The sequence below is a fragment of the Lontra canadensis genome, unplaced genomic scaffold, assembly GCF_010015895.1.
Source record: "Lontra canadensis isolate GAN:19392208 unplaced genomic scaffold, GSC_riverotter_1.0 scaffold1, whole genome shotgun sequence".
NCBI classification, from domain to species: domain Eukaryota; kingdom Metazoa; phylum Chordata; class Mammalia; order Carnivora; family Mustelidae; genus Lontra; species Lontra canadensis.
In genome coordinates, this window is record NW_022630995.1 from 103,196,400 (window position 1) to 103,221,563 (window position 25,164).

A 25,164-nucleotide genomic window follows, 5' to 3' on the forward strand; every position below is an offset into this window, starting at 1 on the left:
GTATATAAATTTTAACAGTATTTGTTCTTCCAATCCATGAGCTTGGGATGTTTTTCCATTTCTTTGACTTTTCTTTCATTTCTTTCATAAGTGTTCTATAATTTTCAGAGTACAGATACCTCTTTGTTTAGGCTTATTCCTAAGCATCTTAATGGGTTTTGGTGCAATTGTAAATGGGATTTATTCCTTGATTTCTCTTTCTGCTGCTTCATTATTGGTGTGTAGAAATGCAACAGATTTCTGTATGCTGATTTTGTATCCTGCAACTTTCTGAATTTGTGTATCACTTCTAACAATTTTTTGGTGGTCTTTTGGGTTTTCTACATAGAGTATCATGTTGTCTGCAAATAGTGAAAGTTTGAGTTCTTACTTACTGATTTGGATACCTTTTACTTCTTTTTGCTTTTTGATTGCTGAGGCAAGAACTATGCTAAATATGAGTGGTGAGAGTGGACACCCCTGGATTGTTCCTGACTGTAAAGGAAAATCTCTGTTTTCCCCGTTGAGAATGATATTTGTGGTGGATCTTTTGTATATGGCCTTTATGATATTGAGGTATATTCCCTCTATCTCTATTTTGTTGAGCATTTTTGTCAAGAATGGATGCTGTACTTTGTCCGATTTTTTTCTGCATCTATTGAGAGGATCATATGGCTTTTATCCTTTCTTTTCTTAACACGGTGTATCATGTTGACTGATTTGTGAATATTGAACCATCCTTACAACCCAGGAATAAATCCCACTTAATCGTGGTGAATTATTCTTTTACTGTACTATAGGGTTCCCTTTGCTAGTATTTTGTTGAGAATTTTTGCATCCATGTTCATCAGTGATACGGACCTATAAGTCTCTTTTTTAGTGTGGTCTTTGTCTGGTTTGGAGGTCAAGGTAATGTTGGTCTCATATCATGAGTCTGGAAGTATTCTTTCCGTTTCTACTTTTTGGAACAATTTGAGAAGAATACATAGTAAGTCTTCTCTAAATGTTTGATAGAATTCCCCTGGAAAGGCATCTGGCCCTGGATTCTTGTTTGTTGGGAGGTTTTTACAGTCAAATGCTCTACCACTGAGCTATACCCCCAGGTGGGAGATTTTTGATTCAATTTCTTTTCTGGTTATTGATCTGTTCAAGTTTTCTCTTTCTTCCTGTTTTGGTTTTGGTAGTTTATATGTCTCTAGGAATTTGCCCATTTCTTCCAGATTGCCCAATTTGTTGGCATATAATTTTTCATAATATTCTTTTATAATTACTGGTGTTTCTATGATGTTGGTTGTGATCTCCCTTCTCTCATTTGTGGTTTTATTTATTTGGGCCTTTTCTCCTTTTTTTTTTTTTTTTTCCAATAAGTATGGTTAGGAGTTTATCAGTTTTATTAATTTTTTCAAAAACCAGCTCCTGATTTCATTGATCTGTTCTACTGGGGTTTGTTGTTTGTTTGTTTCTGTATCATTTATTTATGCTTTAATCTATATTATTTCCCTTCTTCTGGCTTTAGGCTTCATTTGTTGTTCTTTTTCTAGCTCCTTTAGTTGTAAGGTTATATTGTATATTTGAGATTTTTCTTGCTTCTCTAGGTAGGCCTGTATTGCTATCTACTTCCCTTTATGACTGCTTTTGCTGTATCCCAAAGGTTTTGGAGTGTCATGTTTTCATTATCATTTGTTTCCATGTATTTTTTTATTTTTTTCTTTAATTTTCCTGGTTGCCTCATTCATTCCTTAGTAGGATGTTTTTTTCCCCCCTAAAATTTGATTTATTGATTTATAGAGAGAGTGAGCAGGGGAAGGGGCAAAGGGAGAGAAAGAATCTCAAGCGGACTACACCCGGAGTGTGGAGCCCAGTACAGGACTCATTTTCACAACACTGAGATCATGACCTGAGCTGAAATCAAGAGTCAAACCCTTAAATGACTGAGCCACCGAGGTGCCCCTCGTAGAGTGTTCTATAACCTCCATGTATTTGTCGTCTTTCCAAATTTTTTCTTGTTTCTTCAAGTTTCATAGTGTTGTGGTCAGAAAATATGCACGGTATTATCTTAGTCTTTTTGTACTTTTTGAGGTCTGATTTGTGACCTGGAGAATGTCCCATGTGCACTTGAAAAGATTGTGCATTCTGCTTTAGAATGAAATGTTCTGAATGTATCTGTTAAGTCCATCTAATGTAGTGTGGCATTCAAAGCCATTGTTTCCTTGTTGATTTTCTGCTTCAATGATCTGTCCATTGATGTAACTGGGGTTTTAAAGTCCCTTAGTATTATTGTATTATTATCAATGAGTCATATTATGATACTTAAAGAGGCTATGCAACAAATAAAGACTCTTCTGGAAGCAATTTAAAAAATAATTTGTTTTCAGACTTCTAGAAATAACTTTTGAGGGATACCTGGGTGGTCAGACAGTTAAGCAACTGCCTTTGGCTCAGGTCATGATCTCAGGTGCCTTGGATGGAGCCCTGCATTGGGCGCCCTACTCAGCAGAGAGCCTGCTTCTCCCTCCCCTTCTCCCCCTATTCCCTGCTCATACTCTACTCTTTCTCTCTCTCTATCACAAATAAATTAAAAAAATCTTTTAAAAGAAAAAAAAATAACTTTTGTGAAAGAATAAATCCCCTATACTCACTATAGTAAGAAAAGATTCTTGGGGCTCCTGGCTGACTCATTTGGAAGGGCATGTGACTCCTGATCTTGGGGTTGTGAGTTCAAGCCCTACATTGGGTGTAGAAATTACAAATAAATAAATAAGTAAAATTAAAAAAGAAAAAGATTTTTTATTTTAATTGCCAGATTTTTAAAATACTATATTCTATACATATCAGAGCTACTAAAATCAATATATATTATTAGTAAAAAAAAAAATTAGGCTCTAAAATGGCAATTTGAAAAGTAGATATGTCTTCTCACGTAGACTTTGCCTATTGTATAGTAAAACAAATCAGCTATGACTCATCAATTTTATCTTTCATATTTTCTTAGGCCCTTTAAGTAAATTTTTATTGAAGTGGATAAACAAAAAAGAACAGAAATCATATCTTTTGCCTGTCTTGAAATTTATCTTCAATAATATGCATAGCTTTCATATAATATAGGTCCATTTTATTAAACATTTTAAGTCACATATATTTAAGAATGTGGAGAACAGGAAATATCTATATAATTTTCCTTCTATGTAATTAGATGCTTTATGTTGATGATTAAAGTCTAAGTATTTATGGATTTAGAGTTCTGTCTAAAGTTTTTCTTTTTATATGTTTTTAAGGTTCCACAGTTTTTAACATTCTCAGAGGAATCTTAGAAGTGGTAATTGGTGTGGCAGCTGGATCTCTTCTTGGATTTTTTATTCAGTACTTTCCAAGCAGTGACCAGGTAAAATAAATAATCTATGGGAAAGTAGTCTTTAAAATGTCATTGGAAAACATTCTGGAATAGTCCCCTGAAAGCCAATGTGAAAAATATAATTTAGAAATGGCTCCCCATTCTAAAACTGCTTATTGCCAAATCAGTGCCATCCAAGAGATTTATAAAGAGGGCTAGATACACATTTGACCCTTGAACAATGTAGGGATTAGGGGCACAGACCCCCTATATGGTAAAAAATCCATGTATAACTTTTGAGTCCCCCAAAATTTAGCTACTAATAGCCCACTGTTGACAAGAAGCCTTTCTGATAACATAAACAGTGGATTAACACATATTTTGCATGTTGTATATATTATACACTGTGTTCTTACAATAAAGTAAGCTAGAGAAAAGAAAATGTTATTAAGAAAATCATAAGGCTTCATTGGAGAAGTGTCTATTCATATCTTCTGCCCATTCTTTCTCAAACTCAACATGCACAAAACAGATAATCATGTCAAAAAAATGGGCAAAAGATATGAACAGACACTTCTCCAATGAAGACATATAAATGGCTGTCAGACACATGAAAAAATTTATCTTCAATAAATTAATCACTAGCCATCAGGGAGATTCAAATTAAAACCACATTGAGATACCACCTTACACTAGTTAGAATGGCCAAAATTAGCAAGACAGGAAAAAACGTGTGTTGGAGAGGATGTGGAGAAAGGGGAACCCTCTTACACTGTTGATGGGAATGCAAGTTGGTGCAGCCACTTTGGAAAACAGTGTGGAGATTCCTTAAGGAATTAAAAATAGAGCTTCCCTATGACCCTGCAATTGCACTACTGGGTATTTACCCCAAAGATACAGATGTAGTGAAAATAAGGGCCATCTGTACCCCAATGTTCATAGCAGCAATGGCCATGGTCAGCAAACTGGAAGGAACCAAGATGCCTTCAAAGGATGAATGGATAAGGAAGATGTGGTCCATATACACTATGGAGTATTATGCCTCCAACAGAAAGGATGAATACCCAACTTTTGTAGCAACATGGGTGAGACTGGAAAAGATTATGTTGAGTGAAATAAGTCAAGCAGAGAGAGTCAATTATCATATGGTGTCACTTATTTGTGGAGCATAACAAATAACATGGAGGACATAGGGAGATGGAGAGGAGAAGGGAGTTGAGGGAAACTGGAAGGGGAGATGAACCATGAGAGACTATGGACTCTGAAAAACAACCTGAGGGTTTTGAAGGGGCGGAGGATGGGAGGTTGGGGGAGCCAGGTGGTGGGTAATATGGAGGGCATGTATTGCATGGAGCACTGGGTGTGGTGCATAAACAATGAATTCTGTTACGCTGAAAAGAAAAAAAAAGAAATTTAAAAAAAGAAAGAAAGAAAATTGTAAGGAAGAGGGGCGCCTGGGTGGCTCAGTGGGTTAAAGCCTCTGCCTTCGGCTCAGGTCATGATCCCAGGGTCCTGGGATTGAGCCCCGCATCCTGCTCTCTGCTCGGGAGGGAGCCTGTATCCCCCTCTCTCTCTACCTGCCTCTCTGCCTACTTGTGATTTCTGTCAAATAAATAAATAAAATCTTAAAAAAAAAAGAAAAAAGAAAAGAAAATCATAAGGAAGAGAAAATACACTTACAGTACTGTATTGATTAAAAAAATCTGCATGTAAGTGGACCCATTGCAGCTCAAACCTGTGTTATTAAGCATTAACTGTATAAGATTTTAATACAACCCTAAAATTTTTTCCTCTAATTTATATTCAGTAAACTTTAAATTTCACTGAAGAATAAATAACACCAATTTCCAAATATGTAAACCGTTTTTATTGTTTTTATTTCTTATTTTACTATTATAATGTTCAAGTAATCAAAATGTAAAATGACTTTTGGGCCCCCATTTTTAGTATTAGCATACCCTAGATTCTAATACCATCAAATACCTAAACCTTAACATCTCCTTATAGTATCATCCAATATTTCTTACCAAGGAGATCAAAGTTCTTTGTTATACACAATGACTTCTTAATATTACAGAGTTCTTTTTTTTGTTTTGTTTTCTTTTACCCTCCTAAGTCTCTTGGGATAAACGCATAAAAATCTTGTTTGTTTCCTATAAGAAATGGCATTATTTTGAGATTTTAGGGCATTTTGAATGGAACTAGAAATTTAACTAAAGTAGAACGTGAAGAACATTAATATTTCTGTAAGGTTTTACAGGCGAGATAAACACGACACCAGGCGAAGTGGGTGCAAGGCGAGATTTATTAAAGGCACTCTCCTGCGCAGTTTCAGGGCTCAGGAGAAGGGGAGCCAGGAAAGTTGCGCCAGGAGGAGGTCGGCGCCCTCTGGCAAGGTTCCGAGACTCTGGAAAGCAGAGTGGCGGAAGTCGCGCCAAGGCAGGGAGAAGGGAGATTTTAAGGGGTTTCGAGGGGAGTTCAGGGGTCTTTTGGCAAGTTTCCCTTATTTGGATATTTCGCCTGCTTGTCGGGGTCCCATTGGTCCACGGGAGCCCGGAGCGGGGGTGGGGGGACACGGTGTGTGTCTGATTCCTGCTTGGGTCTTTGTTCTCCTGTCCGAGCTCAGGTTTTGTGGCGGGAACTTTCGCCATCTTAAGTAGCCCTTTCTTTCTGCCAGCCCAACAATTTCCATTAGCAGAAGGTATGCTGATTTGAATTTTTGCTATGCTCCAAAAAATTCCATCTAAAATTGTAAAAGATTTTATGAATGCATAAAAGAAAATCATGGGATTTTCTAATTATACAACAAAATAAAGAGAAAAATGACTTACTTTTTGTTGCTTATTCTATATAAAATGAGAGGTAAGTACAGTAAAGTGCCATTCCATTCAATATGGCAGCCACTAGCTAGCTACATGTGGCTATAGCAGATAGAGAACATTCCAATGGAGCATATATAGAAATTTCCATCATCACTGACTGTTCTTTTGGAAAGCATTGATCCATTGCAAGCATATAAATCTATGCAATCTACTGTAAACCACATAAGACCCATGAAGCAAGTACTATTAATATGATCTTTTTGCTGATGAGGAAATTGAGATTCAGGAAGAAGCTGAAAAAGTTGACATAGCTGGAAAGCAGCAGAGCTGGGAATGAACTCTGGTAGTTCACTACCAGAGCCTGCATGCCTCCAAATCAAGTACTTCTAAAGACCCACTTGCCTTCTAAAGTGATCAAGAAGCTTGGACCATGACAACATTTTTCTAGATATGTTTCCTAAGGCAAGGGAAACAAAAGCAAAAATAAGCTATTGGAACAACATCAAAATAAAAGGCTTTTGCATAATGAAGGAAACCATCAACAAAACTAAAAGACAACCTACTGAATGAGAGAAGATATTTGCAAATGATATAGCCAATAGGGCTTAGTATCCAAAAAATATAAAGAACTTATACAATTTTTAAAAAAAAAAGAACTTTTACAACTCATCACCAAAAGAACACAAATAATCCAATTAAAAATGGGCAGAGTACCTGAATAGATATTTTCCCAAAGAAGATATACAGATGGACAACAGACATATGAAAAGATGCTCATCATTACTTATCATCAGGGAAATGCTAATCAAAACCACAATAAAACATTACCTTACACCTGTCAGAATGGCTAAAATAAAAAAGACAAGAAATAACAAGTGTTGACAAGGCTACAGAGAAAAAGAAACCCTTGAGCACTGTTGGTGGGAATGTAAATTGGTACAGCCACTATGGAAAACATTATGGAGGTTCCTCAAAAAATTAAAAATAGGAATACCAGATGACCCAGTAACTCTACTACTGGATATTAACTCAAAGAAAACACTAATTTGAAAAGACTGTGCACCCCTGTTTACCACAGCATTATTTACAATAACCAAGATATGGAAGCAACATAAGTGTCCATTGACAGATGAATGGAAAAGGAAGGTGTGGTATGTATACAATGGAATGTTGAGCAGCCATAAAAAAGGTTGAGATCTTGCCATTTACAACTACATGGATGGCTCTAGAGGATATTATGCTAAGTGAAATAAATCAGACTGAGAAAGACAAATAGCCTATGATTTCACTCATATATGGAATCTAAAAGCAAAACAAATGAATAAACAAAAAGCAGAATCGGAACTGTAAATACAGAGAACAAACTGTTGGTTGCCAGAGGGGTGGGGGAAGGGGAAATGGGAAAAAAGAGTGAAAGGGAGCAGAAGTTACCTCCCTTCAGAAATGGAGTAAGTCATGGGAATAAGAGGCATGGCACAGGGAATATAGTCAGTGATACTGTAATAGCATTGTATGGTGACAGCTGATAGCTATGCTTGTAAGCATAGCACACCATAGAGAGAAGTGAATTACTGTGTTGTATACCTGAAACTAATGTAACATTGTGTGTCAACTACACTCAAAAAAATTAAAAATTATTTTAAAATTTAAAAAAGTGATGAGAAGTTTAAAAGGCTGTTGAGAGAAAAGTAAAGGAAGAGAGGTGCACATTTCTTAGACCTTTAACAACAACAAAAAAACTACTCTCAATCTATAGCCACTTAAATCTTCTCGATTTTGAAGGGTTTAGAATGAAAAACCAGGAAAGCATCACAATGAAGAGTCAAGAGACTAAAAATAATAGAGATATCACATCTATAACCTTCACAAAAACCCTGTAGCATAACTGTTTTCAGAGAGGAGGAAACAAAGCCTGAAGAAGTTAGGTAATGGGAGCCCTCCATACTCTAGGGGTATAAAAGAGCTGGAATTCTAACTCTGGTCTGTCTGGCTCCAAAGCCCATGCACTTTTTTCTGCTGTTGCATTCAGCCCTCTGAAATTCCATTTTTGATAACTGCAGAGGAAGGTAACTAGTGTTCCTGAAAGAGGAACCAGCATCTGTACATGTGCCAACTCTACCTTCATGAAGGAAAAGACAGCAAATGTTACAGCGTGCATTTATGGCACGGACAGACATTTTTATTTCCCACTAAGTCCTGAATATGGAAAAATCAATCATTAAAAAATCAGCTATATGAAATAATTGATCTAATCAACCTCTTTTCTCTCCTCAAGGACAAACTCGTGTGGAAGAGAGCATTCCTTGTTTTGGGGCTGTCCGTGCTAGCTGTGTTCAGCAGCGTGTATTTTGGTTTCCCTGGGTCGGGAGGACTGTGCACATTGGTCATGTCCTTCCTTGCAGGCTTGAGATGGGCCAGCGAAAAGGTGAATTTTAAGTTCTTCTACTCATTTAAGTTATTTCTGATCAGATAAATTTTTTCTTTCCAGATACTTTCTTCATATCAAGTTAATAAATTATTTAATCATAAGAGCTATTTTCTATGCATGTGTAAATATATCCCAAGTGTAAACACATGTGTCCTCTTCCCCCTTATATACAAATCTATAATTTGATATCTTTACTTAAAATACATCATGGTCATGTTTCCATGCTGCCTTCCTTATTCTTTGTAAGGGCTAGAGAGTATTATATTGTGTGCTGTATTATAATTAACCAGTCTCATATTAACAGATATTTGGATTGTTTCTGGTTTTCTGCTAAGATAAAAACTGTTTCAATAAAATATCCTACCATATTTTATATATCCTGCCGTATAAAATATCCTGCCATATTTTATAAACTCTAACACATCATCAGGTATAAAAAGCACCATTATTTGACCATGCCACCAAGAATTTTACATGCCACCAAAAATGAAAAACAATGCTGTTTCTAAACTATGATATGACATCCTAGTTTCAGAAATGAGAAATTGGGGGAAAATCAACAAAATATAATATACTTTATCTACAGGATAAATTTCTAGGAACACAATTCCTCTATGAAAGAAAATGCACATTGATGCTTTTAATAATATCAGTTTACCCTTTTAAAAGACTGCACCAATTTGTATTCTCACCAACAGTGTGTGACTATGATCTGTTTTTCTTTCTTTAAATTTATTTTTTCATTTAAACTCAGTTAATTAACATTTATCATATTATTAGTTTCAGAGGTAGTGTTCAGTGATTCATCAGTGTTATATAATACTCAGTGCACATTATATCATGTGTCCTCTTTAATGTCCATCACCCACTTACCCCATTCTCCCAGCTCCTCTCCTCCAGCAACCCTCAGTTTGTTCCCTATAGTTAAGAGTCTCTTATGGTTTGTCTCCCTTTCTGATTTGTCTTGTTTTATTTTTCCTTCCCTTCCCCTATGATCCTCTGTTTTCTTTCTTAAATTCCACATATGAGTAGGGTCATATGCTAATTGTCTTTCTCTAATTGCCCTAGTTCACTTAGCATAATACCTTCTAGTTCCATCCATGTCATTGCAGATGGCAAGATTTCATTCTTTTTGATGGCTGTGTAATATTCCATTATATGTATGTATATATACATATGTACATATATATATATACCACATCTTTTTTATCCAGTCATCTGTTGGTGGACATCTGAGCTCTTTCCTTAGTTTAGCTATTGTGGACATTGCCGCTATAAACATTGGGGTGCAGGTGCCTCTTCGGATCACTACATTTGTATCTTTGTGTTAAATACCCCATAATGCAATTGCTGGATCATAGGGTAGCTCTATTTTCAACTTTTTGAGGAACTTCCACACTGTTTTCCAGAGTGGCTGCACTGTTGCATTCCCACAAACAGTGTAAGAGGGTTCCCCTTTCTCCACCTCCTCACTGACATCTGTCTTTTCCTGATTTGTTAATTTTAGCCATTCTGATCACTGTGTGTGGTATTTCATTGTGGTTTTGATTAGTATTTCCCTGATGCTGAGTGATATGGAGCATTTTTTCAGCTGTCTATTGGCCATGTGTATGTCTTCTTTGGAGAAATGTCTCTTCATGTATTTTGCCCAGTTCTTGATTGGATTATTTGTTCTTTGGGTGGTGAGTTTGGTAAGTTCTTTATAGATTTTGGATACTAACCCTTTATCTGAAATGCTATTTGCAAATATCTTTTCCCATTCTGTCAGTTGTCTTTCGGTTTTGTCAACTATTTCCTTTGCTGTGCAGAAGCTTTTCAGCTTGATGAAGTCCCAATAAGTCATTGTCTTTGTTTCCCGAGCCTCTGGAGACATATCTAGCAAGAAGTTTCAATGACTGAAGTCACAGAAGTTGCTGCCTGTTCTCCTCTAGGATTTTTATGGATTCCTGTCTCACATTTAGGTCATTCATCCATTTTGAGTCTATTTTTGTATATGGTGTAAGAAAATAGTCCACTTTTATTCTTCTGCATGTGGCTGTCCAGTTTTCCCAACACCATTTTTTGAAGAGACTGTCTTTTTCCCATTGGATATTCTTTCCTGCTTTGTTGAAGATTAGTTGACCATACACTTGAGGGTCCATTTCTGGGTTCTCTATTTTGTTCCATTGATCTAGGTGTCTGTTTTTGTGCCAGTACCATACTGTTTTGATAACTACAGTTTTGTAATAGAGCTTGAAGTCCAGAATTGTGATGCCACCAGCTTTAGTTTTCTTTTTCAACATTCATTTGGTCTTTTCTGGTCCCATACAAATTTTAGGATTATTTGTTCCAGCTCTATGAAAAAAGCTGATGGTATTTTGATAGAGATTACATTGAATGTATAGACTATTCTAGGTAGCATAGACATTTAACAATATTTGTTCTTCCAATCCATGAACATGGGACATTTTTCCATTTCTTTGTGTCTCCCTCAATTTATTTCATAAATGGCCTGCAGTGTTCAGAGTACAGATCCTTTGACTTTTTGGTTAGGTTTATTCCTAGATATCTTATGGTTTTTGGTGCAATTGTAAATGGGATTGACCCCTTAATTTATCTTTCTTCTGTCTCATTGTTAGTTGTATAGAAATGCAACAGATTTCTGTGTGCTCATTTTTATATCTGGCCACTTTGCTAAATTCCTATATGAGTTCTAGCAATTTGGGGATGGAATCTTTTGAGTTCTCCACATAGCATATCATGTCATCTGTAAAGAGTGAGAGTTTGACTTCTTTGCCAATCAGGTGCCTTTTATTTCTTTTTGTTGCCTGATTGCTGAGGCTAGAGCTTCTAGTATGTCTATGTTGAACAACAGTGGTGATAGTGGACATTCCTATTGTGTTCCTGACCTTAGGGGAAAAGTTCTCAGCTTTCCCCCAATAAGAATTATATTTACTATGGGCTTTTCATAGATGGCTTTTATGATATTGAGGTCTGTTCCCTCTATTCCCTACACTGTGAAGAGTGTTAAGAAAGAATGCTGTACTTTGTCAGATGCTTTTTCTGGATCTATTGATTAGATCATATGATTCTTATCCTTTCTTTTATTAATGTAGTGTATCACATTAATTGATTTGCAGATGTTATACTACCCTTGCAGCCCAGGAATAAATCCCACTTGGTTGTGGTTCTTTCTGTAACTCCAGGATCCTGAGACCACACTGTCTCACCTAGGATTCCACCCCATTTCACCACCTGAGTGCCTTTCAGGTGGGGACATGAGAACATCCCTCACCACAGCAGACTTCTAAAAGTTCTGACTTTGCATTCCATGCTATATCACTTTCCTGTAGCCAGCCTACAGAGGCTCCCTCCCCCTGGGATTTATCTTCTGATATATCATCTCTGATTCACTTCTTCGTACCTCCTACCTTGCAGAAAGTGGTAGCTTTTCCATTTGTAGAATTGCAGCAATTCTTTTCTTAGATCTCCAGTTGAGTTCACAGGTGTTCAGGATGATTTGATAGCTATCAAGCTGAATTCCTGGGACCAGACAAAATTAAGGTCTCCTACTCCTCCACCATCTTCCTCCTATCTCCCAAGGATCTATTTTTCTGAAGAAATTATTAAAAATCAGATATTTTGCTAACCTGAGAGGTGAAAAATGTATCTCATTATTGATCTGATTTACATTTTTTTTTTGAGAGAAGCTAATTGTCTTTTCCTTTGCTTACTAACCAATTTGTTCAAAAGTTTGTGTCCAGGGGCACCTGGGTGGCTCAATGGGTTAAGCCACTGCCTTCGGCTCAGGTCATGATCTCAGGGTCCTGGGATCAAGTCCCACATCGGGCTCTCTGCTCAGCAGGAAACCTGCTTCCCTCTCTCTCTCTCTGCCTGACTCTCTGTCTACTTGTGATCTCTCTCTGTCAAATCAATAAATAAAATCTTAAAAAAAAAAAAAGTTTGTATCCATTTTTAAAAGATTGTTTTGGTTTTTCTTACTGATTTTCAAAATTATTAAGATTATTTCTCCATATGTAAAATGGAAATTAGCTGGTGGCCATTCACTAATTTTAATTTCAAGTTACATTTTTGTAGATTTGAACTTGACAGAAGCAAATGCTGTTCTATTTAATGAAGAAATTAGATGTAAGCTGACCTAACTAAATGCAGATATATCATTTTGGACAACCTGGAAACAACTGTTCAAAGTGGCTAAACTTAAAATAATGCCATATGGAAAAATATGTGAGGTTATAAAGCTTGAAGTTAGGTATATATTCAAATTCAGTTGAGTGAATCTCTGTAGAGGTATACTAGAGACTTAATTTCCTTGTGAGCAAAGAACACTCAGATGGGAGGCTCTCACTCTACAAGGGAGTGATTACAAAGTTAAGACAAGTATAACTGAATGGTCTTGCTTCAGAGGAGAGAGGGATGTTAAGGACTGCCTGGAGCATTGTCTAGAGAAGGGTATTGAGGCCATAAGAAAGATAGCACAGATGGATGGGCTTCAGAGGAATGGAGAAAGTCCACATATGAGTGAAATCATATGGTATTTGTCTCTGACTGACTTATCTAGCTTAGCATAGCACTACTCTGTAACTCCATCCATGTCATTGGAAATGGCAAGATTTCATTCTTTTTGATGGCTTTGTAATATTCCATTATATATATATATATATATTCCACCTCTTCTTTACCCATTCATCAGTCAATGGACATTTGGGCTCTTTCTATAATTTGCTATCATTGATAATGTTGCTGTAAACATCGTGGTGTGTGTATCCCTTCAAATCAATATTTCTGTACCATTTGGGTAAACACCCAGTAGTGCAATTGCTGGGTCATAGGGTAGTTCTATTTTTAACTTTTTGAGGAATGTCCATACTGTTCTCCAGAGTGGCTGCACCAGTTTGCATTCCCACCAACAGCATAAGAGGGTTCCCCTTTCTCCACATCCTTGCCAACACCTGTTGTTTCATGTATTGTTAATTTTAGCCATTCTGACAGGTGTGAGATGATATCTTGTTTTTTTGATTTGTATTTTCCTGATGATCAGTGACATTGAGCATCTTTTCATATGTCTCTTAGCCATCTGTATGTCTTCTTAGGAAAAATGTCTGTTCATATCTTCTGCCCATTTTTTAATAAAATCTTATTGCCAGTCTGTATAGTTCTATGCTAGGCACTAAGTGGATATTCTCATTTATTTTCAAGCACAAAAAATTTAAAAGTATTACCATTTCCATTTTATAGAGACTATAAATCAGAAAGACATAAAAAAAAACAACATGTTCAAGGTCACAAAATTAGAAAGTGGCACTGAGATTCAAGTCAGGTTTACCTGACTGCAGAGTGTACTACTCTGTAATACAACTGCAGCATTCTTGTGCAGGACACATTTTCGTATTTTGACATCTATTTGAAAACACATACCAAGTGTATTAAAAACACATTGCTATGCTTTGCAATTTAAAATTAAGTCTCTGGGGGTGCCTGGGTGGCTCAGTGGGTTAAAGCCTCTGCCTTCGGCTCGGGTCATGATCCCGGGGTCCTGGGATCGAGCCCCACATCTGGCTCTCTGCTCAGTGGGGAGTCTGCTTCCTCCCCTCTCTCTGCCTGCCTCTCAGCCTCCTTGTGATCTCTGTCTGTCAAATAAATAAATAAATAAATCTTAAAAAATAAAAAAATAATAAAATTAAGTCTCCGAATTCATAAATGATAGGATAAAAAAATAAATAATGAAAAGGAGCCATAGCATTTGGGATAGAGTATAAAAGAGTAGTTTTAGCAACAGGGAAATCAAGGTGGAGGCTAATGCCTATGGTAAGTGTGTCTCAGCTGTGGGCATATAGAGACAAAACAGGGAAAGGGAAACTTTGATGAGTTCTAGTCACATTACTCTTCTGAAAACTATAATATGGATAATAAAGAAAAGATTGTTATAAGCCAAAACGCAGTGTCTTTTCATTTGCAACTGTCATAGTTTTGCCAGGATTGCCTGAGGCCCAGCTGATTATGTAGGTCAGTGTAATCTCACAACCCAGTAAAAGAACTAGGAACTTTTTTTTTTTAATATTTACCTCAAATACACTCACTTTTTGAAAGTCTCTGTCATGTCCCCCCTATCTATTTTCAAATACAGTACTGCTTCTGATGAACTTTTATAGTTGTGGGATGGTTTTTCTGACATATTTTGAATCTCCTGAATCTTGAAATGTTCTTCTGTCTGAGAAGGGAAGTATCAGCTTAAATAGATATTGAAGTCATGATAAAACCTTCGTTTCTGCTAATTTTCTCCTTTTGTCTATCCTTGAAAGTGATTTATGTTCTTAAAGATTCTTACTACTAGTGCAAAGGGATGTGTAAAGTAGTAGCCTTACATCTCAGGCTGATTTCATGAGTGTTCAGAGTGTTCTGGTAGATATTTAGCTCACTTTAGGGGACCGGTTGAAACAGGGTCTCCTCCTTCTTCACCATCTTGCCCCTCCTGGCTCTAACGTAACCTTAACTTTAAGTGTGGACAACATAGTCTTCATTACCCTGTTCTCTTTTACACTTAGCCTATTTGATGACTCCATGACTCCATTTTCTTTATAAGCACATACATTTTAGTTTTGAAGTTATGAAAAAGCATTAAGAAGATACATTTTTACTCATCTCCCATTTTTAAGTTTTAGAGTATATACGCACATGTCTGATATTCAAATAGTCTAAAGTATTACAATAATAAAACAAATGGTGGCCTTTGCCTACAGTTTAGAAATAAAGACAATTTGATAGGGAAAACTTTTTAGGCCATCTGCTTTCATTGGAGTTCTGAGTATGTGTATATATGAGTTCTGAGTATTTTTGAGGCCTTCCCTTAAATAATTAGTCATGGCAACAAAAGGCTAAGTAACCTAAGATTAATAGAGTCAATATTTGTTCTTCATTAACATGGATACCAACTGAAGTCTGAGCTTTAGCTATGGTATACTCTAAAAAATAAATTAAAGGTGGAAATGTGGTGACTGGACCTCAGTTTTGGTAGAACTAGTCATTGTCACTAAATGATAAAGGATCTTGGATGTTATCTTATAGAAAACTCTCATTTTAAAGATGAGAATGAAGTGATAAGGGCCTTGCAATTTAACTGGTGGCAGAATTTGAAGCTAAGTCATTTTCTGATTCTTTATGATATGAAAACCTAACTCTTTGCATGATATAGGAATAGAACTGTATAATTAAATCAACCAAGTCCCTCGCATTTGCACTCTGCCTTTCAACATTTTTAAGCCAAGAAGAAACAGAATCTTTACCCTAATAAACATATCAGAACTAATTTTTAAAAATAAAGAAAATAGAGACACAATATAATCCTCCTTTGTTAAACTGTTGAAAATAGATATGGAAAACCAGATCATCAAAGCTGTGTAACTTTAAGGGCAAAAGTCCTGTCCAAAAATATAGATTCTTATTAGTTGATTGGAAAAATCTCTTCAGTATAAATTTTTAGAGACTGTAATGGGCACTGCTAAATTGCCCTCCAAAAAAAGCACTACCAGTTTGTTCTACCAATTAGTGAGAGTTTCCTTACATCACAGATAATTGACATTATAAAAAACTTTTTAGTATTTTTTCTAATATAGTACCCCCCCAAATGTGTCATATCATTTTAATTGCATTTCACTGATTACTGAATTTTAGCATCTTCTGTTTTTTTGGCCATTTGTGTTGCTTTCAGCTGTGAATTACTTGTATGTATGCATTTCCTATTTTTGTATTGGGTTCTATGTCTTTTTCTTATTGGTTGGATATTGCTCCTTATTCTGTTACACACAGTGCAGATATTTTCTCCTGGTTTGTCATCTTGTTCTTTATGTGCTTATTGTTTGTTTTGCCACACAACATTTTAGCTTTGCTATAGTCAATTGTGTCCCTCTTTTTTTAGGGTTTTTGCAAAGTGTGGTATAAAGTTCATACTTATATCAGTTAGGATCTTATCAGGAAAGGGAAATCACATAGTTTAAAATGTAAGTTTATAATTATAAAATATAAGTTTATAATTGACCAAACCAGGGGCTCAGATAACAAGAGATTGGCTTCTGAGAGGTAAAAGACGCCTGGCAAATTTAGGAATAGCAGCTATAAACGGCAAACGTTGAGATTGAGCCATCCACTTACACCACCCCACTCCACCCCACCTACTCCCCAGGCCTCAGAATCCAGATCTTGGTAGAAAGCCTTTGTTCTGGGGCGCCTGGGTGGCTCAGTGGGTTAAGCCTCTGCCTTCGGCTCAGGTCATGATCTCAGGGTTCTGAGATCAAGCCACGCGCTGGACTCTCTGCTGAGCAGGGAGCCTGCTTCCCCCTCCCACCCCGCCCCCTCCTCTCTGCCTACTTGTGATCTCTCTCTGTCAAATAAATAAACAAAATCTTGAAAAAAAAAAAAAAGAAAGAAAGAAAGAAAGCCTTTGTTCACTGGATGTTAGAGAAGACACCCATGGTGTCCTGTCTGGACATTTATATTCCATATATTTGCTGGAAATCTATATTCCAGATTTGCAAGAAATTCACCCTCTAGTGTGCATGGGGAGGTATTTTGCCCAAGGGATTTGGCTATGAAACTCCCTTAGGGTAAGCTTAGGGCCGCTGCTGGCCACTGGGTGCTACTAGCTGCCATGCACTGCTGGAGCCCAGCACTGTGGAAACCATTGTATACTAAAGAAACCCAAGTGTGCTATAGGATCCTGCAAAGGGGAGCCCAGGAAATCAGGAAGAGCTTCTTCCTTGTAATATCTCTTCAGCACCCTCTACTGACAAAATTTAGTGATGCCACGTAGCAAAGGAGAAATATTTAAAGGCCTCAACTTCATTTTCTCCGAGCAACAATGAAATGTGGATTTGGAGCCAACGGGTAATAAATTAATAACCACAGCACTTTACTATACGTGAATTATATTTTTGTGCATGATTTGGGATAACCTTAAACTGTTTTTTATAGGGGCGCCTGAGTGGCTCAGTGGGTTAAAGCCTCTGCCTTCGGCTCAGGTCATGATCTCAGGGTCCTGGGATCAAGCCCTGCATCTGGCTCTCTGCTCTTCGGGGAGTCTGCTTCCCTCTCTCTCTGCCTGCCTCTCTGCCTACTTGTGATCTCTCTGTCAAATAAATAAATAAAATCTTTAAAAAAAAACCAAACTGTTTTTTATAAAGATAAAATTGGAAACAACATAAAGGCCCATCAATAAAGAAATGATTGAATATACTGATAATTCCATACCACAGATTAGAGCAAAAATTAGATGTGTATCTAGATATATTTACTGCTATTATAAGATCTCTGAATGATATTGCTGAATGAAAATTAACAAAATTTTAAACTATAAAATAATACTAAGTATTACATATATACACACACATATATATTCAGAAGTAGAAGTCCTTATAAGATTATTTTATTAGATTCTTATAATTAGCATAATTTGTAAACCAGCTCTAAAGCACCTCATATAATAACTTTGTTAGAAAGATCTTCATGTAATTTTCTGTTCTCTTATTTCTGTTCTCTTATTTATAAATGTCAGAGAAATAAAGCCTATCTCAGGTCAAATTGACTCAAATTTCAAATTAGTAAAATTCTTAGAACTTGTAACTTCATATAATAAAAATCTGTGGGGGGGTGTATTTCTTTTAGGCAGAGGTTGAAAAAATTATTGCAGGTGCCTGGTACATTTTTCAGCCCCTTCTCTTCGGACTGATTGGAGCAGAAGTATCTATTGCATCTCTCAGACCAGAAACTGTAGGTAAGAATTTCAAAGTAGTACTTTTGCTAAAATCAACTTTTATATTCAGTGGAATACCTTCAGTAGGTATAGTTATTATCACAATTGTATAAAAAGTTAATAATAATCTAAGTCTCTTAGAGCAGTTGGCCAGAAAATAATTTTTGTCAATCTCAGGCATAAATTTTATACCTTTAATGTTATTCCTTGTAAAGAAAAGTAACACTACTAACCACTACCCAGAAGATGCAGGTCTTAAAATTTTTTTTCCAAGGACAAAAATGTTCAATTAGACTTGTTCTGATCAAGGGCCAGAATTATTCATCAGTTCTATAATATATATCCATGGAACAAAAATGTTTGTTCATTCATTCATTTATTTATTCATACATTCTAAAGTCATCGTATTAAAACTTTTGATTTCATAACACTGCACTTAAAAATTTATTTGTGCACATATATTCATTATTTCCTCCATTCCACTCATTCCATATTCTTCTATCTTTACTGGGAATCCCATCTCCCACTACCTCCTTCAGGACCTCATACATAGATTCTTCCCCTATTCTCATGTCACAGTTTTCTCCTCTTCAGAATTTAAATAAATTCTAATCTCTCCTGTCTTAAAATAATGTCTTTCCATTCCAATACCTGCTACAACATGGATGAACCTGGAGGACATTTGTCACCAAAAGACAAATACTGTGTGATTCCACCTATATGAGGTATCCAGGTAGTCAAATCATAGAAACAAAAAGTAGAATGGTAGTGGCCAAGGACTTGGGGGAGGGGGAAATGAAGTGTTGTTTAACATTAATGTTTAATGTTTAATCAGTTTTGCAAGATGAAAAAATACTGGAGATTGGTTACACAAAAATGTGAATGTTCAACTTAATGCTACTGAACTGCACACTTAATAATGATTAAGATGGAGGGTGCCTGGGTGGCTCAACAAAAAATGATTAAGATGGTAAACTTTGTTATGCATATTTTACCACAATTTTTATATATATATATATATATATATATATATATATACTCTTTTTTCCACTCAACTTGCCCCTTCACCCACCAAACTTTGTTTTTACTCCTCTTTTCGAACTTTTCCAAAGAAGTAATTATACTTCCCTTTTCCATTTCAACTCTCATTCTCTTCTTCAATACATTTCAGCCCAGCTTCTGCCCATCATACAACCGACCCTGCTCTCACCAAGATTATATTGCTAAGTACACTGAATACTTATCAGTCTTTTTTTTTTTACTTGATAACTCAGCAGCATTTGATGCTATTGATCTCTTTAAAACATGTTTTACATTGACTTCTGAAACTTCACATTTTTCACTGCACTCTGAGTCCTCATTTACACTACATGTAGCTTAAATGCCGCTCTTCATCAGGGTTGTTCCAAAGGTTTCTAAGCTTCTCTATGTCATTTTCCTGAGCTTATCTACATTCAGTAGCTTTGATTATAAACCACATAATTCCAAAATTTTTATCTCTAAATCAGTGTATCTAATTGCTGATTGGACATCACTACTTGTAAATCTCACAAAACTTAAAACTCGGTACGTTCAAAATTTCTAAATCCTCTTCTCCCCAAATCTTCAATGCTCCCTCCTGGCAATGGTATAATCTCTTTTGTTTTTTGTACTTCAGGCAATAAATGCTTTTGAAAACCTACCAACTTTTGAAAACCATTGAGGGATTGAGCAATATCCCTCAATAAAAAGCCACAACACCTTTCTATAAAGAAGCCATATTGCAGATTCACAATAAGTCCTCTGGCGATGTCTATCTGGTTTTATTATCTGTTTTACTCGCCTTTCGAACTTGAGAAAGTCATTTATCCTTTCTAAACTTCATATTTTTCAATTGTAAAATAAGAAAGATTACCCCACAGATTGTAAGAGGTGCTGAATGCACTTAAATTTTAATACAGAAACTGGTACAGAGTAAACACTTAACAAATGCTACTTTTTAGAAAATCACCATATTAGCAGTCACCTTAGCTGTGCCTTTCTCAGGTTCAGTAACCTAGTCACAATCCCCAGCGTGCAAATCAAGATGAACTTATCTTTGACAGCAAAGGATTCTAAAGACGGAATGAAGTAGCTGTTCATGTGTACCTGGGCTAATGGGTAGTCAGTGTATACACCAATATGGTGAAACAGGTGTAGACAGCCAGTGTCCATTCTGATTGGTCAGTGCTCTGCCAGTTCTGTTCTGATTGACTGATTGCTTTCATCTTGGCTAATAAATATCTTTAATATCACCTATGGTTTATACTCCATAAACAATTCTCAACCATTTTAATGAAAATATTAACTTTTTCTTTTCTATGACTTCTTACCAGTATGTTTATACTGTATGTGCCTTATAGTACATTAATTCATTATATTTCTGTTTTCCTCTGACGTTGAAGTTCATAGAGGCAAACAAAGTCTGTACATTATACATTTTTGTATACCCAACACCTAGTCCAAATCCTATCATGCACAGTTATCATTTAATAAGTTAATGTTGAATAAACACATGGAAGAAAGTTTAGTTCGTACGATAAAGCATAAGAGAAATAACATTCATATCTCCTCTATAATATGTATCAAATATGTTTAATTAATTTCTGGCTTAATCTAGGAAAAATACCTTCTTTTAAATAAATGATTTGATTTTTGTTATTGATGTTTTGATAAATTATGCCTAACCATTGTGTCTTCTTAATTTTTAATATATTTAGATAATTACAGTTGGTAGTATTTTGAATCAATAACCATGAGATACAGTTTCTCCCCCAATACTTTATTATGTCTAAAAATTAAATATTTCTTACAGGCCTTTGTGTTGCCATCCTGGGCATTGCAGTATTGATAAGAATTTTGACTACATTTCTGATGGTGTGTTTTGCTGGTTTTAACATCAAGGAAAAGATATTTATTTCTTTTGCATGGCTTCCTAAGGCCACAGTCCAGGTAATGATGGATTGGATGGTGTAGAATTTTAACTCCCATTTCTATATGACACCCTGAAATTTAAATAAGAGGGTTTATTCAAATTTGGTGGAAAAGATGTAATCTAAATTTGATTTGTGAAAAAGGGTTTATACTAATCTATTTTTTAAAAGTTTTATTTTACATATACTGATTTCCTAAATATGATGGCTCATTTAAATTTATCTAGATCATTAGCTTTATTTTAATCAACTAAAAATCCAATGAATTCCCACACTAACTAGAAAGCAGTAGTCATGAGAAGAAAGAGTTTGAATTTTTATCAGTCAGAGCCCTCTAAATCACCCAGAAAGATAGTTGTTAAACCTTTTCATTTCAATATCTTCCAAGAAGAGAGTGAAAAAGAAATAGCATGGTGTATCTTAGTATTTGGAAATACTTCAATGTCAATATAATTGATGATCAGTTATGCTTGACCACAGTCTTTATATATAAAGGAGAAAATTTATTGAAAAGCAACTGAGAAAATGCTTTATTGATTTTCTAGATTATTGGTTGGTAGTAAATTTTTCAAACTAGCTAAAACTTCTATCAAATATATCAATCACATGACCCAAAAATTGTGCACTGTAATGAATAAGGCATGAAGAGATAGGTGCTTGAAAGTATTAACCAGGTATTTGGTAGAATTTAATTACTAATTAAATTAGAACTGTACAGATTATTTGTTGCAAACATAATATATTTCTGATTATGTTATTTTCAAAGTAATTATAGCAAACAATATTGAACTGTCTCTTCTATGATTATTTTGCAATTGTTTAAACACGGAAATTTTTGTTTTATGAAATGAAAATCAGATGTCCTCTTTTTTTGTTTTAGATTTATTTATTTGAGAGAGAGAGCATGCACCCAAGTGGGGCGGGGGCCAAGGGAAAAAATCTTACTTGGGGCTCAATCTCACCACCCTGAGATCATGTCCTGAGCCAAATCAAGAGTCAGATTCTTTTTTTTTAATTTTTTATTTTTTTATAAACATATAATGCATTTTTGCCCCCAGGGATACAGGTCTGTGAATTGCCAGGTTTACACACTTCACAGCACTCACCATAGCACATACCCTCCCCAATGTTCATAACCCCACCACCCTCTCCTGACTCTCCCCACCAGCAACCCTCAGTTTGTTTTGTGAGATTAAGAGTTTCTTATGGTTTGTCTCCCTCCCGATCCCATCTTGTTTCATTTATTCTTTTCCAAAGCCCCCACGTTGCATCTCCACTTCCTCATATCAGGGAGATCATATAATAGTTGTCTTTCTCCGATTGAAGAGTCAGATTCTTAACTAAGTCACCCAGGCATCCCCAAAATGAGATGTTCTAAATTTAGGAAGCTTTGGGGATCTGTATGCGCTATAATTATAAGCCATATAATTATGGCTGTGGCTGTGGGCTTTGGCATTATTCCAGAGAAGTTTTATTTCCATCAGACTTTCAAAGAGGTCTGAGACATAATGGATAAGAATACTGTGAGGTCAATAGCCAAACTATGGAAAGAACCTACATGTCCATCAAGAACCTTCTTTATGAATGGGTAAAGAAGATGTGGTATATATATATACAATGGAATACTATGCAGCCATCAAAGGAAATGAAATCTTGCCATTTGCAATGACAGTAGATGGAACTATAGGGTATTATGCTGAGAGAAATAATCAGAGAAAGACAACTATCATATGATCTCCTTGATATGGGGAATCTGAGAGGCAAAGCAGGGGTTTGGGAGGTAGGGAAGGAAAAAATGAAACAAGATGGGATCGGAAGGGAGGCAAACTATAAGAGACTCTTAATCTCACAAAACAAACTGAGGGCTGCTGGGGGAAGGGGGATAGGGAGAGGGTGATTGGGTTATGGACATTGGGGAGGGTATGTGCTATGCTGAGTGCTGGGAAGTGTGTAAACCTGAGGATTCACAGACCTGTACCCTGGGGCTAATAATACATTATATGTTAATTTTTTAAAAGTAAAAAAAAAAAAAATGAATACTGTGAGGTTAGTAGTACAATAAGTGGAATAGTTTCTCCCTCAGAGTATCTTCAGCTTCCTTGCTGGTAACTTTAATGGGTAAATATCAAAATAATCACTCTAGTAACTTTGGTATGAGGGATGAGTTCCTAAACATTAAAATTTAAAAGATGGCACTCTCCTGCTACCAAAGCCAATATAAAACCTTATTTTATATTGGCTTTCAAATAACATTTCCTTAAATGTTATCAAGAACATGTTGAATAATGTATGTTCATCTAGTTGTAAAGAAGGCTGAAAAACTATCTGGACAGTAATATGAACAGCTGAAACTCAAGAGTTCTATAATAGAAGAGTATATTCAGATATTTGTGGGCAATTAGTAGTCTCTGCCATGTGTTTCATGCATACTGATATTTTCTCTTGTTTCATTGTCCTAGAGGTTAATGTTGTTGTGTTCTGTGGAAAAAGGGAGTAACCAGATTGTTTAATATATTATTTCCAGGGCACCTGGGTGGCTCAGTCTTTAAGCATCTGCCTTTGGCTCAGGTCATGATCCCAAGGTCCTGGAATAGAGACCCACATCCAGCTCGCTACTGGGCAGGAAGCCTACTTTCCCTCTCTCACTCCCCCTGCTGTGTGCCTGCTCTTGCTGTCTCTCTCTCTGTCAAATAAATAAATAAAATCTTAACATATATATATATATACACATATGTATATATATATATGCATATATGTTATTTTCCCATGTGCATTAATGTTGCATTTTGCCTGTAAAAGAGAATAAAAATTTTCATGAAACTTTCCAAAAGAATAAATTTTAAATAAAATATTTTACCAACTCCTGAGGCAAAAATTAACTAAATGCCTAATAAGATTAACTTCAAGTTTTGAAGGAGCATCTTATTTTCAAGTTTCATGATGTTTAATTAGTTAGCCTCTAAAAGCAGCACCTATTCTTATGGGTTGTTTTGTGTTTTGTTTGTTTTGTTTTTTCATTTAAAACTTCACCATCTTCCAGTATCACTGCATTTTTCATCTTTTTTTTCTTACTTTTGAAATTACTAAAGATAAAAGAATAAGATGACCAGTAACTCTCATCTTTACTCAGGTGAAATTTAGTATATATGGTATCATGTTCTAGTTAATTAATATCGTGAATCTGACTTTCCCTTGTGTTTTGACATATATTTGCCTGATATTTTTGTAGCCCTACCTTATGCAAATAGGTACACATAAATCATTATTCTTTCCCCAAGCAGGGAGAGTTTTCAAACAACCAAAACTCACTGCAGTATACTTTGAAAGAAGACTAATAGAATTTTCTTAACTGAGCAAAAGAACAGTAATTTGTTTTTGCAAATGACAAAATAATTCACCTTTTCTCTATGCACTTGTCTTATGTTTCCATTGTTACCTTTAAACTTTTATAGGCTGCCATAGGATCTGTGGCTTTGGACACAGCAAGATCACATGGAGAGAAACAGTTAGAAGAATATGGAATGGATGTGTTGACAGTGGCATTTTTGTCCATCATCATCACAGCCCCAATTGGAAGTTTACTCATTGGTTTGCTGGGTCCCAGGCTTCTCCGGAGAGCTGAACATCAAAATAAAGGTGAAGAAGTTCAGGAAGAGACCTCTATACAAGTTTAGAGGTGAAGAGACAAGGCTGAGCGTAATGATTAGAAAGCTGCTGCCAGAAACTTCTTTTTACCAACTAGCGAAGTCTATGTTATCTAGATGCATATTGAGATAAGTAATGTTTAAGCTTTAAATGTAATAGAACCAAAAGTGTAGCTATTTCTTTAAAGAGCATTTTTAGCCGTCCTTTCCATGTCGGTGGTAATATTCTACATCTCCAACCTAATTTCTTGACCTCTCGCTTTT

At 35.8% G+C, this 25,164-nt stretch overlaps 1 protein-coding gene across 2 annotated transcripts in view; it reads left to right on the forward strand.

Annotated features, from left to right (window-relative positions):
* Window positions 1–25,164, forward strand: part of SLC9B2 (solute carrier family 9 member B2) — a 54,162-nt gene extending 28,998 nt beyond the window's left edge. For both annotated transcript variants that reach the window (XM_032860642.1, XM_032860652.1), the window contains exons 8-12: window positions 3,255–3,361; window positions 8,408–8,557; window positions 18,218–18,326; window positions 21,139–21,275; window positions 24,709–25,164. In XM_032860642.1, coding sequence (XP_032716533.1) covers window positions 3,255–3,361; window positions 8,408–8,557; window positions 18,218–18,326; window positions 21,139–21,275; window positions 24,709–24,930 — 725 coding nt within the window. In that variant the 3' untranslated portion in view covers window positions 24,931–25,164. The remainder of the gene's footprint in view (window positions 1–3,254; window positions 3,362–8,407; window positions 8,558–18,217; window positions 18,327–21,138; window positions 21,276–24,708) is intronic.